Below are 19,750 nucleotides of genomic sequence, written 5' to 3'. Positions count from 1 at the left end.
AAACTGCACATTGCTTGACTATGTTTCATCTATCTTTTGATCTGTTACATTTAATTTACATTATGTATTGCTGAATCAGATAAATGCAACCAGTGTAGCTCTTTCACACTCAGTGTAACACTTTCACGGCTGTTTTGTCACTGCATGGCCAGGCAGATACCACTTTTTATCAATGCAATCATAAAACAATGACCCACCTTCCACATTTAGCACCTACTGAGGTTTGTACTTACACAATACTGAAATGCAAAGCAGGCCTCAGGCTGTCAAACACAACATTGATTAGACACAGAAGTAATCTGTGTGACTTAACTAAATGGGATCTTCTGTAGTTTAGACAGCTAGCTAACAGTGTCTGCAGTGCCTTAACACTTAACTATAACTTTAGTTATGTCAGACCTTCTGATAGGACAACTGGGTGAGCCACAAATAAATGAAAATGACATGTAAACACTATATTGCTTTGTTATGGTGAATTTCTCAAGAAATGCTTGTTAATGACAGATGAAACGGGTAGACTATGAGGATAAAATACTATGCATATACAGTATATTGTATTTTTTATACATAAGCATCCATATAGTTAGCATATAGTTATTACAAATAAAAAAGTTTTTTAAATAAAAATTTTAACATTAAACATAGAACAATCTCAAAGAAACAAAAAGTAAAGGTATGTTTTGGTCCAATTCACTTAGTAGTGTATTTGAAACTTTCCAAGAGATGCTCTTTAGTGCAGACACTTTTTCAGCCTGAAGTTTGTGTGCTTGCTACAATCTCTAGCAGGAATGTTTTATTCAGCTCTCAGGTTTAAAGACTTTGAAAGGAAATGAGGATACTAAATATGGCATTAGGCAAACTTGAAACTATAATTCTGTTTCAGTTGGTTTTGCCTCATCCTTGTTATGCACTGTCTGCAAGATGCAGATATCCAGTATATCCAGTGTATTTTAGAACACAACAAATTAGTTGTTACCACAAGTTAAATTCTTGCAGAGAGTAAATTTTCTGAGATTTAATTTGAAATGTAGTTTAAAAATTATTTTAAAACTTAACTACCATGTATATATTTTTGTCAATATTCTATCTGTGATTCTCTGAAAGCAAGGCACTTGGTCTGGCATTCTCATTAGACATTTCTTCTTTTTGTTTAATCTTTTCATACATTATGAAATTTCCAGTTTTGTAACTGGTTTACAACAGAAAGTATGTGGTGGATGTTAAGCTGTTCTTTAAATAATGGGCAGGAAAATTAGTATAGCTTGAGAATGGAAGGACACAAACACTGTCCTAGGAACCTCCATGAGCTACAAGAAATATGTCAATAAGAATGGGCAAGAAAACCATTCCTAACCACCGTGTAAAACCTGTAGATACTTACTCAAAAATATTAACCCATGATTACAGTAAATGACGGCTGAATCAAATACTAATGTATGGAGGCTAAATAGTTATGCAAACAGTTTTATTTTTACTAAAAATACCAGATGTTAACCTAATAATTTATTTTTTTAAATTTAAGAAATTGACCAACTGTGGGTGCCACATTGGTGTAATGGTGGTATTGCTTGCTCATAACAAGGAGATTAAGATTTACATCCTGCATGCTCCCAGTGTAGATCTTGCATGTTCTCCCTGTCTTTGCTTTGGTTTCCTTGAAGTAATCCAGTTTCCTCCAACAGTCTGGCATTGCTATTTTGGCCATAGTATGAATGTTTAAATCAGTGTTCACCTTGTGATGGGGTGGCACCCTGTCAATGTGTTGTTGCAGCCTTTTGCCCAGTGATTGCTGGGATAGGCATCAGTTGCCACACAACTCTATCCTGCTTAAGCACATTATGAAAATGATTTGGATTGACCAACTGAATTTCTAGCAAACATACAGATTTGAAGAAAATGAGTGTGTATCATTGGGAATCCAGTAACATTTTGCAGGACCTTGTGTTGGATGCACTAGGAAATGGGCCCATTAAGCAGGTTATGAAAAGGGGTGAGTGGAGATATATATTTGTATATAATGTGAATGGCAGTTGTAAGAAAGACGCTATATAGCGCCCGACCTGACACAGATTTGACACGGGAGGCACGTGTAAAATTAAACAAACTTTTATTTTCTTCGTCTGTGGCTATGCCTTGCCCATACCCACAGACACAACACAGTCCCAAGCACACAATAAACCCAAATAACTCTTCTTTCTTCTCCACCACTCCTCACGAAGCTACGTCATCCTTCCACCCAACTCTGGCCACTGAGTGGTGGTTGCTGGCTCCCTTTATAGTTCACCCGGAAGTGCTCCTGGTGCTTGATCCCTGATTTTTGGCTGCACTTCCGGGTGTGATGAATTGGTTGCCCACATGGGCTCAAGAGTCCTAAATACAGCGCCCCCTGGCGGTACCTGCGGGGCCCAACAGGGCTGCACCCAACTCCAATTCCCAGGATGCCCTGCGGGAACCCGTGGCACTGTTCCACCCCGGGGAGGAGGCCAACTAGCGTTCAGGGTGAGGTATTGCAATGTCCATGGCTGCTCCCCCTGAATATAGTGGGCAGGGGCGTCCCGGCTGGGTAAGGACGCCAAGCCCCTGTATCATTGCCTCCCTCTTCGCTGAGCCCCGTCCGGATCAGCAAGACGTCCCGCGAGGGCTGGTCTTCTCCAAGACGGGGACAACCCCTGTATCCATGTCCACAGCAGCCACATTCGTAGCAGCGTCGTTCCCCTGTACTCCAAACCCCGTGGGAGTGAAAACAGGATGGGAATTCCTCCCTTAACGTTGCTCAGCTGAGGGATCGCGGTGTCTCAGCTCCTTCACAGTGCAGCCCTCTACTGCCTTTGCGCAGACAGGGCTGTGCTGTACACTGTTAGGAGTCCCCGCCTTTTCCCGAGTTCTCCTCCTTCTCTGGGGTACACCAACAGTCTAGGTCCCCTTATGGAAAGAACAGGGACCTAGACCCTGCATTCCCAAAGGCTTCTTCGGATGTTCTTCGGGTTTGGGATGGAGGTTCGTTGTCTCCACTCGTGAATTTTTATCAGCAGGGAATCGACACACCTCCTCCACCCCCATACCTGACACGGTGAGGTTTTCTTGGCTCTCCACTGCCCCCTCCTCTATTGACATGACGTCATCGTGGTGAGACTCCAGGCGCTCCTCTTCCAGCCTTTGTCTCTCGGCAAGCAGCGGGCCCATGTCAACATCGGGAATGCTCTTGCCTCGTCATCGTTCCCACGGGTCGGCGTGCTTAGGCCAACAGCGAGGATCCAATGACTCGCCATCTAGGAGATAGGCATACGAAAAGGCCGAATATCCCAGGGCAAATCATCCCCAGGTTCAATACCTACCTCCTGACAGATACCTCCTCCTGAAGTTGTAGTATTCCGGATGGCCTCACATTGCAGCCCGCTCCCCTGGGGTTCCTTACTGACAGCTTGCGAGTTGGCCCCCGCTGCTTTGAGAGCGTTCCTGGATCTCTTTTTCCCCATGGATGGTGCAGTGTACCTCTGGAGTGTCACAAGCTTCCGTGCGCTGTCTAGGGTGCGCGCTTCAGTGTGCTCTTGCGGGGCTGCGCCTTCTGCACGGCTGTGCTGCTCCCGTGACTCTCGCTGTTGTGCTGGCTCCTTACACAAAATTTTTTTAAAGTGGTGGTGTCTGGCTCCCATTATAGTTCACCCGGTAGTGCTCCAGGTGGTTGATCCCTGATTTCCGGCTGTGACGAATTGGTTGCCCACACGGGCTCAGGAGTCCCAAATACAGCACCCCCTAGCGGTACCTGCGGGACCCAACAGGGCTGCACCCAACTCCAATTCCCAGGATGCCCTGCGGGAACCCGAGGCACTGTTCCACCCCAGGGAGGCGGTCAACTAGCGTTCAGGGGGAGGTATTGCAATGTCCATGGCTGTTCCCTCTGAATATAGTGTGCAGGGGCGTCCTGGCTGGGTAAGGACGCCAAGCCCCTGTCACACAGTATATAAAAGTGTTCCTTTAAATCCAAAGGATAATAGCTTGTTTTCAGCACTGCTCCTGGGTTTTGATGCTACGATGGGGAGGGAACTGTTTCACACTTGAGTACCATATGTGCAAAATACAAATAAACAGGCACTGCTTCACTTGAAAGAAGTTAGAATCAATAGCAACTAATAACACTGGAGGAGAGTCATGCTTGGTTAGGTTACATTTTTCATTTGATCAGTGTCTATTTTGTAAACAGCAAAGTATCACAACAAATGTGCACAGTCAACAGGCTTACACCAGATAGGTGTAAAATGTACATTTGGATTCAGAATTTTTGACCCACCACCAATAAATTAAAAGTGGACCTAATAACACAACAGATACCAGGCAATAGGTCTGTTAAATTGCCATGTATCCAAGCATCACTTGATTTATATCACCAGACAACTCAGAAAGAGAAGCAAGATAAGATGTATGGCATAAGGTTAAAAAAACAGTTTGACATTGGATATGATTAACATTTTTTTACAAACCCAATTACTTTCAATAGCCACCTGGAAATCAAAGAAAAGACAAAAGTACTTCCAACAATTGCAGTGTGTCATCTTGCCTTCTTGTCAATATTGACAGATCTTGTTTTCTTTATCTTTTGAGTAAATGAGCAGAAAAGGTGAGGACAGAGGCAGCATGAAAGTGGATTCAGACAGCTTCATCTGGGTCATAGTTGTAATGGTTTAAAGTAAAAGAGACAAATGGTTAAGCTGTGTTGCCTCATGCACTTCTTTCTCCCATGTCTCCTTTAATATCTCCATAAGGCTTAAAATACATTTACTCATGTGCAGTTAATGGTTACATCTGTATGTAAAATGGAGTGTGCTGTTGGTTTGTTGACAGTTTTTTGAATATCAATAATATCTTGATTTAAACATTTTTAAAATTAATTGTTTTATTTCATCACAACTGACCAGAGTACAGAATCTCCAGGATTGGATATAATACAATGTTAACACTAGCATATACAGTACATGAGTACAGTTTATGTTCATGTTTTTAACAGAACAGTCTAAACCTAAAATGCTCTCGAAGTCTCCATTAGATAAAAAACCTTAGAACCTTGGAATACTTTTGATGAGAGAAGGCCAACAAAGAATTTCTCTAATTTGTTTCTTCGTTTTAGGTTCTAGTTTCAATGACGTTAAAGCTTGAGAATAATTATCTTCTGTCAGTACATGCTGAGATCTGTAAAATTGCCTTTTAATGCAAGCCCAATATGTAAACCTACAAGAAAACAATACCAAAATGAAATTCTTGTCATTTTAAAAGCAGAAGAAAGTGTCATGGAGCATGCTATTAAGCTGTGAGAGTCAGCCCAAGCCATCTGTCTTTTAATTATGTACAGTTTGTGAACACACACAGTATTCAAAATCAATAAAGTACACAGTTCAGCCATGATTCAACCCAGGCAGATGCTCTGTTGTTTTAATATCTGGCTTGATTTAAAGAGGGCTTACACTGTAAAATTTTTCATTGTGTTTTATTCTCTGCCAGTGGTGTAAAATGAAAGGTCAATATTCACTAAATAGTTTTGCAGTCCAGCCTACTGCATTTCCAATGTTTTCTTCCATTTCTGATGAAATGTCTTTCTGTGCATACACCATGGCTCCTAGCTTTTTTCCTGTGTTGCTGCTAATTAAGTTAACAAAGAACATTCCTTCAACTTCATAAAGAATAATATTAAACATGTGTGACACCAGGTTAAAGGAAGGAGAGTTTTGTGTACATTTTTTCTAATTCATTTAGTAGAGAAATAAAAGTTGGATGAGTGAAATGGCACATCATTTTCAATATGCAATCGGGAATTTAAGATCAAATTTACAGGAATCCAGTGAGCTTTTGTCTTAACACGATTTAGATTAACCTAGTCAATTAACATTGGATCAGCATTTTTTACCTGGTGGCTAAACTGTGGAATTTGGAAATGATTCAGAAATTGTCTTTTTGACACTTTTAAACACGGAGACAACCCTTTTTTTTTTTCAGAAAATCAGTGTACGGTTCCCAGCTCTATTTAAATGAAGTAAGATATATGGTAGTGCCTTATGGAAATGATCATTTATTCATGTTTAATGTGAAGTGTATTTATGTCATTATTATAATAAGGCAAATAAATATGATGTTGGTCAGTACCTTCAGTCATCCAACATCAACAACTCAGTAGGCACAATACATTTTTCATAGTCTTAAAAGGTGCCACTCAACCCTAAGAACTAGGATGATTTGGAGCTGTGTGAAGGCCTCCTTGTAAATCCTACACAGCATTTCTTTTCTCACAAAAAGTAAAGGTAATAGCTGCCTGAACCAACTAGCTTCTGATGAGCTCAAAAGTACTGTTAAAGCACAGATTAATGCAGATCATAAAATAAGATGAAAAATAATAATAGGTGTAATACACATGAATTTTTAAAACAAGTTGCTACAGTTGGAAAAACACATATGATGGAAAAACACATTAATAGAATGGAGTTGCTTTCCTAACAGGAAACAGAATTGCTGGCAACCCTGCCATGTCTCTGAACTCTTTTTATAGGGTAAATAGCCACTGTGATGTTGCATGCTGCATCCATCTTAAATCCTGTTAGAAACAAAATAACAATAAAAAAAACAAAAAGGAAATAATAAAATAATACATTACAGCTCAAATCTTTTGCTCAACTGACTATAAAACTCAAGAATGCATACCTTATCAGGAACCAATTATGTAAAACCATTTAGCTGCAGAACTAGGTTTCCTTTTAGGAAAGTAAACAGGAAAAGAGAATATTCTTGGAGAAGAAGGTTTTGGAATTAGAGTATTCCTCCCCATATTTTCATTTCAGTAGTTTCAGACTACCCTGGTATTGGTTATTGGGGAGTTAGTGTTTTTAACAGTTTCACTTTTGACTGAGAAGTCCCCAAATGAACACTAATCAAATCTCACATTTGCAAATGTGCACAACATCTATATTGCAAATGTCCTCTGGCAGAGTGAAGGCTGAGAATCTTCTGATGGTGTGCTTGAATTTCTCAAACTAAAAGTGATTCTAAAAATCTGTAAATTAGTTTTTATAACATGCAAAGTGAACAGATAATATCAAAATGAATTTGAATGGACAGCCTAGTGAGGCACTTTCTAAATGTGATCATTTCAACTGATGAATATATGATTGGTTGATTTTATTAAACATAATGCAATGTGCTAAGGTTTTTAAATGTTAACAGAAAATGAAAATGAAAACAGCAAATGCAATGGAAAATAAGTTTATCTAAAGGAATGGATGCTTAGAATAAACAGTGATCAACAACAACAACAACATTTATTTATATAGCACATTTTCATGCAAAAGAATGTAGCTCAAAGTGCTTTACATAATGAAGAATAGAAAAATAAGAGACACAGTAAGAAAATAAAACAAGTCAACATTAATTAACATAGAATAAGAGTAAGGTCCAATGGCCAGGGGGGACAGAAAAAACAAAAAAAAACTCCAGACGGCCGGAGAAAAAAATAAATAATAATACACATAAAGGAGATGGGGGGTTGGTAGAAACACCTGTTTTTCACATATTACCAGGAGTTTCTAAATAAAACAATGCTGTAGATGAAATCAGATTATAAGAATGAAGCAAAATCAACAGTTAAAGTCTTTGAACAGATTTTCAGTAACTCAAAACTAAGTGGGCAGTTGATGAAAAACACATCTTCTGCGTTATCAACCTGAGAAATAAAATGCAGGTTGGATTGGTGCAGCTTAAAGTTTAATACTTGTTCTAGAAAGCCAAACTCTGTTGTTGGTCATTTTAATGGAAAATGTTACATAATGTTGTGGCAATTCCATTTCACTATCAGACAGTACTTCCAGGACTGTCACTAACTTCAATATCTATTATTTTTTTACTACAATTAGAGATATTCTGGATCAGATAGTGTAATGCTAACATGGCACATCCAGATGATAAAATAGAAAAGGGACAGTTGGATTCTTTGCCAAGAAACAGGTGACAGGGAGAGGTATGGAGATACTAGAATGTCAATCAGCAAAATGATCACCAAAGGCGGTAATGCCAAATATAGAATTCATAGTTAAGGTAACATAACAAGAGGTCCTACTATAAAAGTCTTTCCAGGAGGGCCTTTTAGCATCCACTTACACCATCAAGAGGAGTTTTAGAATTATGAAAATACAAAGCATGGACATAGACTCCTAGACATTTCCTACCTTTAAACTTGCGTGTTATGATGTCAGATGTCCATTACTATCATGTGATAGCCAATAGATGCTGTTTCTGCAAACAACATGGCTGCACCCAACCTAAAACCAAATACCACGGCACAAAAACAATACCATAAAATAGAAACACAATAATGTCACCATCAAAATTATAAGAATAAAAATAAGCAAAAATTCAATCTAGAAGCCAAAAATATAGTTTCACTACACCTGACTGCAACAAATTAGTGCAGAGGATGGCAGGACACTTTTGTATCATGCTTTTAAACCAGGGCTTCAACCTGGCCTTAGCTTTGCCTGTTGTTGATTGTATATTTTCATTTTCTTTGAAACTTGTTTTGGCCATTTCTCATTATTGTAGTTTCTATAATATAGGGTCTATATTTATTGACCTTTTCTTCATTGTATTTTTTGTGTCTTAGCTTTTCTGTTCCTTGACCATTGCCTTATTTACATTGCTTAACCTCTTTTGAATGGACTTTAATTATTAATTCTGTTGTTCAAGTAAAAGGTCACTTGTAAATAGTAAATGGTGAATGTTTGCAGTGCAACATATGTTAGAATGCATTTTGTAATGCATTTAGTAATAAAATGAATTGCATTTGTTATTCCAATAGATGGCACATCACAAAAATGTGTAGTTTTAAAAAGCATTACTACCAATATTTGATGCCTATCCATTGGAACAGCAATATATCATTTGGTATGGGTTTTGTCAAAGCAGTGTTAATGTTTGTGATGTGCCATCTGTTGGAATGACAGAGACAAAGCAAACCAACAAACACACAGACACTTGCCCTCTTTTATCAAGTTGGATTAAACTAATTAAGCTTTTTTTTTTCATAATTTTTGAGGCTGACAGCCCTCCTTACTGTCCCCTCACTTAAAATTGTAACATGTTCTAGATGTAGTGTCATAATCATTTTTTAGATTAACAATACATTTTTTGTTATCTGGAATATTATGTTATATAATATATAATATAATATTATGTTATTCTTTGTGGAGTGTTTGTTGTCTGTTTTCTTCCAGTGAAATTAGGTATCATGCCAGACAATCAGTAATAACCTAAAAGGCCAGGTTTACTATTATTCTGGAGAATTGTTCATCTTGGCATTATACCATTTACTCAGCTAAACATATGCTTAAACCAGACTTGACAACTCTTCAACTACTCTTTGTTGTGGTATTGAACTAGGCCACATCTCAGTTAACTGGGTGAGTTTTGGATTTGGATATCTCTTTTAATTGTGAAATGTAATCAGTGTTGTGTGTATAGTTGTATATTGTTTAAATTGTTATTTGTTGTTCAATGCACAGTTTTGGTTGTTTACCTGGATTGCTCCTCGTTTCTGGGTATGTGAGCTGGCCCTGGCTTGGCGAAGGCCTAACCTTCTTCTAAAATAAATAAGCCAAATGGACATCTCTGAGTGTGGCCCAGGTTTAATCAGTACTGCTACACTGTTAAGAAGTCCATAATTAGAATATAATAGTACAGGAGATGTAACAGTTGTGAAGGAAAGATAAATCCATGAAGTAAGTCTTTTTGACTGACTACTTACTGTAAATCTGGCAATTCCAATGAGGCAAATGCAGAAGCAAAGCATTATTTTCATCCTAAAACACATCTAAGAAGTGTGAACACATTGGATTTACAGTACTCCAGGCATAATCTATGTTGAATGCACTTATTACACTTCGCTTAAAAGCTTTGTGAAGCCAGACCTTCTGGAAAGGGCACAGATGCTAAAATTCCTGTCTTTCATACAGTATGTATACTTAAAAGTACATTTTGTGCTTGATTTGGTTTTAAAGATGTCGTCAGTTATTTTTAAGGGTGTAACATTCATGCAGCCTTTTACAGAAAATAAATATAATATGTGGCAGGCGCTCAGTTTGGACTAAATCAACAGAGAGAATGTACATGAACAGAAGAGGCTGATGTTAGATTTGATGAGAATTACTTGAGCTGAAGTTCCATACAAAGCATTTGGCTATTACAAAAGTTAAAAGTGTCTTAAGGATTCCTGTTATCTGAGAAGATCTGCCAAAATCTATTACGATTAAATACGTTTAAGAATTGAATTTAAGAGGAGGAACAAGATTAGATAAAATGAGGTTGTTCTGGGTGAAGAAAATACAATATCTATATGCTCAAACAATGCAGGCTCAAGATTGTAGTGAAATGTAAAAGAAAATGGAGACATGGATCTGTTGTAACATAATTCTTGTGTGTAAATATTTCCTTTTTATATATTACTTTTCTTCCCTTTCATGCATAACACCAAGTTGCAAGTATAAGAATTAGGCAGTCACAAATAAAGTAAGCACATATGTTTGTAATATTTGTTGAATAAAAATGTTGTAAAGGGTGGTAGTGGCAGAACATTTATAAGCAGGAAGGTGTCATGCTAAGCATGACAAGGCACAAAGCACAGCAAACAGATTTTTGTTACTTTATCATCCATCATCTTGATTCCACTACACTTGACAAGTTAAAACTTGTGACCTGACGGGAGCACTCCAGCCACCCAAACCCGACACAAGCAGACACCAGGACACATGTTCCAGCACAGGACATGCTTTTAGTCATGTAGGGAAGCTCTTTCTCTCGCTCCCCATAGCAGCACATTACAGTCAAGCCCCAGTGCAGTTCAATCATGCACAGTACGCTTCTTCTTTTTCTTCTTCTCTCACTCTCTCTCTCACTCTCACTTCTTTGCTTCCACTCCTTCTCCAGTAAACTTTGTCCTCTCCCTCCCGACTCTGGCTGCCTTAGTAGTGGTGGCTGGCTCCTTTTATAGAGCACCAAGAAGTGTTCCAGGTGTCCAGTGATCTTCTTCCGGCAGCACTTCTGGGTGTGGCGTAAGTGCTGCAAAAATAGGGCTCAGCCGTTCCTGTAGCACCCCATGGCGGCACCCACAGAACTCAATATCCCATGAAGCCCTACAGGGAGCTGCCATCTAGTGATACAGGGAAGGCAATGACCTGAATACACTCTTCCACTATATAGACATCACGGTCAGGCAAGGGCTCCAACCCTCCGCCACAAAGTATAGCAGAAAAACATTTGTGATTGGTTGCAAAACTGACAACTGCTAAAGCATCAATGGAACTTGCAATGAAAGCATGGTGAAAAATGCAAAAACAGACTGCATTTCAAAAGCAAGATGTAGTTTACCAACCCTAAGTACAGAAGTGGTCCAGGAACCAGCTTTAAACTTGATGCAATAAATAAATAGCAACTCAGTCAGTGAGGACAGTAAGAGTAAAATCCATCCAGGCGCAGGTTGAATGTGTATACACACAGTAAATGGGCCTAATACAGGTGGATTTGAGAGATTTAGATATTCAAGGTGTCCCTGTGGATCTTCTAAATGTTATTTTACATCTTAAGGATGTAAACATTTGGTTATTTGGAGATCCTACATTGATTCCACTACATTTTGAACACATCCAAGGCTTTTTAACTTGCATACACCCATTGTTACAAGGATATCCCCTGATCCTAGGGAATCCATTCCCGGACGGGTTTATCCATTCCCGGGAATTCGGGAATCCCAAATGTCATTCCCGGGCTCCTGGGGATAACACAGTGCACGGGCATCTCACAAGTGAACGGTTTGAGAACGACCAACACTTATTTTTAATAAAAATGTTGATACCAATAAAAGACTAACCTTATCTGCAAGCAGTTCATGCTGTCATACAAGTACATGTATCTAGTTGAGGGGTGCCCAATGTGTTGATCGCGATCGACCGGTAGGTCACAAAGGTAGTGCAGGTAGATCGCATTGCATTCAAAAAAATATTTTTTTTTAAACGTTAGTCTATCATATATCCTCTTTATGGCATTTGCCACTTGATTGACATACAGGGCGGCCAGTCTGAGATCTCCTTTCTTCTAAGACACTGGTCATCCCGCACGAATGATCAAATGCGCGATCTACTGCAAAACTCCGGCTGTGATCTAGTTAGCCTTCCAATTGATATCGACTAAAGAAGGGATTTAAAAAAATTGCTTGGGGAGGGTATGGGCTTTATGTGGAATTGGAAGAGGATTTTTTTCTTTCACAATGTCACAACTAAAATCACAGTTAATCGGACAGCCATCATTTTTCATTCCCTACCCTACTTGATCCCTTAGCAACCATGAATTAGACTGCACAAGTTTGAGAATACATTCTATTATGTCTGAGGTGTTATCAATTTCTTTAATTTGGAGAGGCAATTTGCATAGAGTAATTTTAGTACATTTTGTTTTTGTTTGTTTGTTTCACCTTTAATTTGAAAATCTGTTTTTCACCACTCCTTTGCACAGACATGGTCTGGGGACCAGCTTTGAATTTGACAAAGTAGAAAAATAGCAACAACTTTATCTCTTTTAAAAGTATCTCTATTTTTAAATCTTCTTGATCCTTTGATATGGAAATTTTAATTCATAGCAACGTTTTGTCTAAGACTCTATGAAAGCATACAGTGAAGGAAATAAAACGTGATCAGCATCTTCAGACACATGAAAGAAGCAGGTGTTGATTTTTCTCTTTACTTGAAAAGTGAGTTGTTGCTGTCAAGAAAGTGACTCTGCCACAGAGGTGGTTAAGCCTCTTTAAAAAACCTATAAGCCCTCTGAGGCTGACTTGGAGCACATTTGTTTGCAGCTGAGGTCTTGAAAGACTGAAACTGATCCAATTGGGCCTTTGACTAAACTAATAGGGCCGTAGTATGAAGAGTATTTTTATAGTGCTTATAGTAATGACATTTTAAGGATATTATTTTAGTCCTGTAATGCTTATGAATTTTCATTGGTTTTTACTGTGTATTTTTCCCTCTGATCTGCTTTAAAAGCCTCTGCCAAGTTTCCTGAAGTCACATAACAGCCTTCCTTTTGAGCTTTTCTTTTTTGACTCACCAAGCTTTTAATTAGGAGGAGATGTTTGCTGATGATAACAGTAGTAAAATGAATTTGCCTCATTTGCCAAGCTTGGCAGTGTAGCACAAGTCAGAAAATTACTTTCCACATAGTAAAGCTGAAGTGGCTTTTTGATTTTTATTTTTTCCATTTACATTCACCGTAAAGTAAGATTTTTTCAAGCCTGACTAACAGAAAACTCTACAAGGTGCAATCCTAACCAAAATATTTGAAAGCAATTAACCTCCTCTGACTACTTTCTAGCAGCTGTCAGTGCTCCTCTGTTGTGCGTGGTACCTGTTTGGAGCCAAACAAATTCCACTATAAAGAAGAGGACATAGAAGATACTGCAACAAAAGGGAGACAGAGTCTGTCTCTTACAAGTCTGGCGTCTTTCCCAAACATTTGGGGTTGATTAAGATACATAAATCTTTAAACACTGTGTCGTCTACACTAACTCAACATTCCTGTCAATTAGTTCTGCCATACTGATCACATGGAATCTGCAGTTATAGCCATATGATTAGTGTGGTCATTGAACTCTTTTTTCTTCTTTGTCTTTTTCCTAAATTCCATAATTATTATACAACATTAAAGCAGCCCAGACATGCTTGTCCAGTAAGTTTCTGCCTCTAAAGAGAGAAAACATTTTAGATTTATCAATGTCAGTTTGATTGTTTTTCTCAGGTTAGGAACATGGATATGTTTCCATTTTTCTTTTTAAAATAAGTTAAAAAAAAACTAAAAATTAAACTTTGAGCATACTGTGTTGTCTTAACTACAAACTAACCCATACCACAGTGTCACTGAAAGCATTGATCTAGCCTCCTGGGATCTGCTGTAGCTACGAGGTGTGTGCAAGGAAGATTCTGCAGTCCAATCATCATAGCCACTCTCTTCTGGCTCCTACAAAAGAAATAATCTCTGTTTTTCAAAAATTGATGTAATGAGGAGATAAAAAAACTGAAGCAATGCTAAAGAAATCAGATTACTGCAATAAGAGTTATTTGAAGAAGCTAAAATTACAAAACTGTCATTTACCAACTGACACTTTAACCTAAGCAACACAGGCTAAATAAAATCCTTTTCCTAAAAGCCATTTCATGAACTGAGCATGTACTGCATATCATGAATTTGAACACTGAGTCAGTCATACTTGATCACATTCAACATGACCATGTATGTTTCTGTTCATGTAGCAGAAATGCACTCTGTAAAGGCAATACATAACAATTTAGAAAGTACACAAGATAATTAAAGATTTATTATGTATGAATATCGCTATGTTCACACTTTCTGTTATCAATGGATGCAAAGTCTGTTTTTTGCTAGTTAGCTTTGATTTTGATTCTTCAATTGTTGATCGTCTTCTGGTCCTTTTCCCTTACAACAATTCATAAGCACTTCCCATGTCTTTACTCTAATAATGAGTCAGTACTTGACAACCTCCTTGAAGAAGTGCAAGATAGAACACACATTTTTAGCAGTGCCTGTTGTGTCTACACTTTGTTTAAAATACACAGTGTTCCAGTGTATAATACTGTAGAACAGTAGAAAACCTGCCACTTGAGCAAGGCATTATAAAATCTCTGTGCTCACTGAACCCATTATTTTCATCTCTGTTTCATTTTTTGCATTCACTTTATGAGTTGAAATCTTAGTTAAGTCAATTTAAACTATCATGGAATAACTGTGGCTTTTGAAAATCTAACATTTTTATACTGTGCAATTTTCAACACTATGTACACTGTACTTGATTCAGTAGCAGCTTATACCACTCTAAGTTCCAAAATAGAAATAACAGTCAAAATACATATTTCAATGTATTTTATTTGATAATTCAAATTTTACTTTAAACTTTTTTGTCTGCTATGAATTTGTTTTAAAGCTATAGGAGAGTTTTATAGTTAGACGAGCAATGTTAAAGTAAATGCAATTCCTGGAAACACTAAGTGTACACGAAGTCTGTCCAAGTCACAGCGAGTGTGTACCAAAAAACTATTACAAGACACTTGTCCATCACAAGGCACACTCATGCATAAATATTCATGAGCTTTTTAAACAATATCAGTTCATCACTTTTAGTTACCGTAAATGCATGGCAGAGGAGTGGTTGATTAACATTGGTGCCTTATATCTCCAGGTACTGGGTTCAAATTCTGGACTAGTTACTGTCTGTGTGGAGTTTCTTCGGTTTCCTTCTGTATCCCAGTGATGTGCAGAGTAAATGAGTGGCTCTTAATTTGTCTATTGTGTGGGTGCTCTATAATTGAGTGACTCAGTCTCCAAGGTTGTTTACTGCTTTGTGCTATGTATTTATAAAATAGGTACCATAATTACTATGTATGAGCTCTTAAATGAATAGTTGGATGGATGGATGTATTTGATGATTCATTTCTTTATAAAATTTTAAATAGGGCCTTCTTTAATACCATTCATATATATGACATACATGGCCCTAACCCCCAAAACTATTCTAAAATTAAATTATTCTTAAATTGCATTAAAGTAAGAATTTTTCCAGCTCATCTACAAAACAGTGTAAATTATGTCAAATTAAAAGACACTGGTAAAGTACAGCCCTGACACAGACAGGCGTAGGACACGGGTTCAAAGCACACAAGAGTTTTTATTTTCTTTTACCTTCTGGGCAACTCCTTCCCCATTCCCACAAGCTCAACACAGTCCCAAACCACACAGCACACAATTCTCTTCTTTCTTTTCTCTTTTCTCTTTCCTCTTCCACTCCTCCTTGGTAAGCTTTGTCTCCCACCTCCCGACTCTGGCTCCCGGAGTAGTGGCTGCTGGCTCCTTTTATAATGCACCCAGAAGTGCTCCAGGTGCTTGGTGTGGCGGAAGAGCTGTTCTGTAGGGCTCAGCAGCAGCTACAGTACCCCCTGGCGGTGCCAATGAATCCGAACAGGGCTGCACCAAACTCCAACCCCCATGAAGCCCTGCCGGAGTCCTAGGCACCGCTGGAACCCAGGAAAGGCTGCCATCTAGCGCATTCCAGTTGTGCACACTACAAATTGAAAAGCTTCCCACAATTTGAGGAAAAGGAATAATCAGAATTGTGAGATGTAAACATTATTCACATCCTTTGTAAACATAAGACCAACTCTACTCAAGTGCAATTAATTACCAGACCAATTCACTCAGTTTATTGGTGGTGTCCACCTGTGGAATAAATGGGTTGATTGTCCGCTCTCAATTAATTTATAAGCATAAAAACATCCTCGCTTGCTGAGGTCCAACACAATGACAAGGATTTTCCACAAACAAAAATGAAGACAAAAGAGCATTTAAAACATGTCAGTGATATAATTATAGAAAGTTCAGATCTGGGAACCATCCCAGAGGTACTGAACATATCTCACAGCTCAGTACAGTCCATCATATAGCAGTGAAAAAATATGAAACTACAACAACATCGCCTTCGTCAGGCTACCTTCTAAACTTAGTCAACGAACAAGAATGGAACTTGTCAGAGAGCAATTACAGTGACTCCATTTGCCATTCTGACTAAGTTGCAGAAGTTGGGGACTGCATTAATAGAGGATGCTCACAGTGCAACAGTCCCTGTACATTCTCAAACCCAATTTTTTCAGCTCAGTGTGGTTGAGTGCTTGGGGTCATTGTGTGGTTGCACTGGACACAAGACAGAAGCTCACCCTGGAAGAGTTGCCTGTCCATCACAAGTCACAAACCCAAACTGTTTAAACTACAGAGTCAAGTAAATTTTGAATGTAAAGATTTGATTCTCTTTGATTTGTTTTTTTTATAGTAGTATCGTCAGGCAGTAAATCAACAGGAGTACTGTCATGTTATGCCATTTTTTAACCAGTCTAATTCAGATCATTGTTTGGGATTGGATGTAGCCTATGCCAGCTAGCATAGGACACAAGGTAGGAAGAAACCCTGGATAGGGTGCCGGTCCATCGCAGGATTATTGTGAAACAGCTAATATAAGTGTAATCAGAAGAATTGTTTCCTTCCATAATGTGTTACTATTTTCTCAAATGCTGTCTGTTTTAATATAGTCAGTCAGTGTCCAACCCGCTATATCTGAACACAGGGTAATGGGGGTCCATGCAGCCAATCCCAGCCAGCACAGGGTGCAAGACAGGAACAAACCCCGGGCAGGGTGCCAGCCCACCGCAGGGCACACACACACCAAGCACATGCTAGGGACAATTTAGAATCGCCAATGCACCTAACCTGCATGTCTTTGGACTGTGGGAGGAAACTGGAGCACCCGGAGGATACCCATGCAGACACGGGGAGAACTTGGAAACTCCACGCAGGGAGGACCCGGGAAGCGAACCCAGGTCTCCTAACTGCGAGGCAGCAGCGCTACCACTGCGCCTCCATGTCACCCTGTTTTAATTTATCTTCAGTTTTTTCTTGTGTGTTCTGATAAAAATGGATACTTGTCTCTTCATGTATTTCAAGTAGCAGTAAAACATTGTTTTATATTTGTACATTCCTGCTGCAAGCAAGTTTCCCATTGGGATAAGACCTAAATGTAAACATGTAATAGAAATTGCTGCTTTTCTTTCTGTTCTTTACATCTGCCAAAAGGGCTTCTTTTAATTGCAAACATTTCTAGCGGTGGTGGTAGGCTTCTAATTTTCAGTGTTTTACAGGAAATCGAGCTGGAGTGATGACTGCCCAGAGAGCTGCAAGCGCCAAGCACAAGGTTCACCCTGCATCCACCAAAGATGTGGACAGTGGCAAAACTCAGCCTGAGACCAATTACATCTTGTGAGAATGGAATATAGAGACAGCATGACCGCAGGAGGTGCCCTACCAGCCTTTTAATCTTTTCACTATGATGAAGACAAAAGACCTCAACAACTGGGCTTACTTGCTCTAAGGTGATCCTAAATCATTGCCCAGTTCCGAGGTTTGATTTTCTGTTTTTACTGATACTCCTTATTGTAAAACGGAATGATCAGTCCCTAAGATGGTTTGTATGAGAGGTACATACTGGAAGTTGGCTCTTGAAGGTTGGTCTGAAAAGTATAAGTATTTTATACAAAAATATTTGCTGTTCTTAATCTTTGTTATTTCTGCATATTTACATCTAAAGTGTAAGTATGTCAATTGTAAGAAACTGCATATAATTTTAAAACTTTAGTTATTAGTGATTTATGTTAGGTATTAGAAAAGTTTATAAAAAGACTTGAAAAAGACCTTTTTTTGTCATTTGGTGTATTTTCCTCTGCCATCCATCATGTTTCCATTGTACTTAATTTAAACACAGTTAACCTAAATTTCATTTTTACTTGTACTGTAAAATTATATACCGTTTGTAAGAAAAGAAAACAGGCACATCAAGAGAGGTTTGGGGAGCCAGCTGGGACTCGCTGTCTAATGCCACAAGGCAAATCTCCTGCATTGGTGGGACTTCTGCAAGTGGTTGACCTGTCTGATGCCATCTTGAGTGTTCTTCAGGGCTATAACCCTGGAGGCCAGAAGAGGTGGAGTTGACGGCAGGTCAGCAATGGGTTTGAAAGAACTCTACAAGGTTAAAGTCCTAGCAGCAATACACAAAAAGGAAACACAGGTTACTTGTGGTGCCATCTTTCCCCTATGTCCATATTAAATCTGCTTATGACATACTCGGGCATATGGCACCAACACAAAACAGTTTTCTCACTGTACAAATATAGAGTATGTGACTTGAGGCTGCAGTGGGTTATAATATCTTTGGCCTTCAATGCAGATATTTCTGAAATCATTTTTCATGATGAAAATTAGTATAATTAGATGATTCTAATCCTTGACTTTCAATAAAAGCAGGCAGGCAGTGTGACATTGTGGTTTAGGCTTTGGGCTTCAAACCCTGAGGTCGTGGGTTCAAACACTGTGTGGCCATGAGTAGCCCCTTTACCTGCCTCGGCTCCATTTGGAAAAACAAAAGACACATAACTAATTGAATGTCAAATGTTGTAAGTCACCTTGAATAAAGGTATCAGCCAAGTAAGTAATAATAAAAACAATAGTATAATTCTACATTCAATAACATTGTTAGAAATAACGATGGAGAGCACTGTATTTATTATTGTTTTGCTAAATTCTGCCCTTAATGCCTCAAAATAACATTTTAGCATGGGAATGAGAGCCGACATGTGGTCCAGTTTATTACCAGTTGCATATATATTTAAGCAGAGCATATATTCAAAATTTAAAATACCTTTCTTCTTTGTCTTTTAAGACATGTCTTTCTGTCCATCCATTTTGTGAACCCATTTTTACAACACGTTATTATAAGGAGCTGGAGACGGTCTGTGGCAGCATAGGGCCAGGCAGGGTTATTTACCAAAATAATCAGTTTTATTTTTTATTTAATTTTGTATGTAAATTAGTACTTGAATAATATTTCACTTCTTACAAGACATCGATTCATGTTGATGTCATGGCAACCTCAGAAAGTGTCAAAACAAAATCCAGATAATTGCTATAGAAATACACAAAGAATGGTTGAGTGACAGATTACAGAGCACAAATACATAAATCACGATTCTGGGTATGTTTAAGTACAGCGGAGATTTGAAACCCAGTCTTTCCACAAAGCAGATATCTCAGCTCTCTTTCCATTACAAGTTATCTCCATTTTCTC

At 38.5% G+C, this 19,750-nt stretch overlaps 1 protein-coding gene across 1 annotated transcript in view; it reads left to right on the top strand.

The window, feature by feature from the left end:
• wif1 (wnt inhibitory factor 1) overlaps positions 1-17,960 on the top strand; it is an 84,108-nt gene extending 66,148 nt beyond the window's left edge. The window contains exon 9 of the mRNA XM_039769735.1: positions 17,772-17,960. Within this exon, the coding sequence (XP_039625669.1) occupies positions 17,772-17,893 (122 nt within the window). The 3' untranslated portion in view covers positions 17,894-17,960. The remainder of the gene's footprint in view (positions 1-17,771) is intronic.
• Positions 17,961-19,750: the final 1,790 nt, after the last annotated feature.

Source organism: Polypterus senegalus, chromosome 11 (assembly GCF_016835505.1).
Source record: "Polypterus senegalus isolate Bchr_013 chromosome 11, ASM1683550v1, whole genome shotgun sequence".
NCBI lineage: Eukaryota > Metazoa > Chordata > Cladistia > Polypteriformes > Polypteridae > Polypterus > Polypterus senegalus.
Note: the sequence above shows the minus strand (reverse complement) of the source record. Positions and strands in the feature narration are given on the sequence as shown.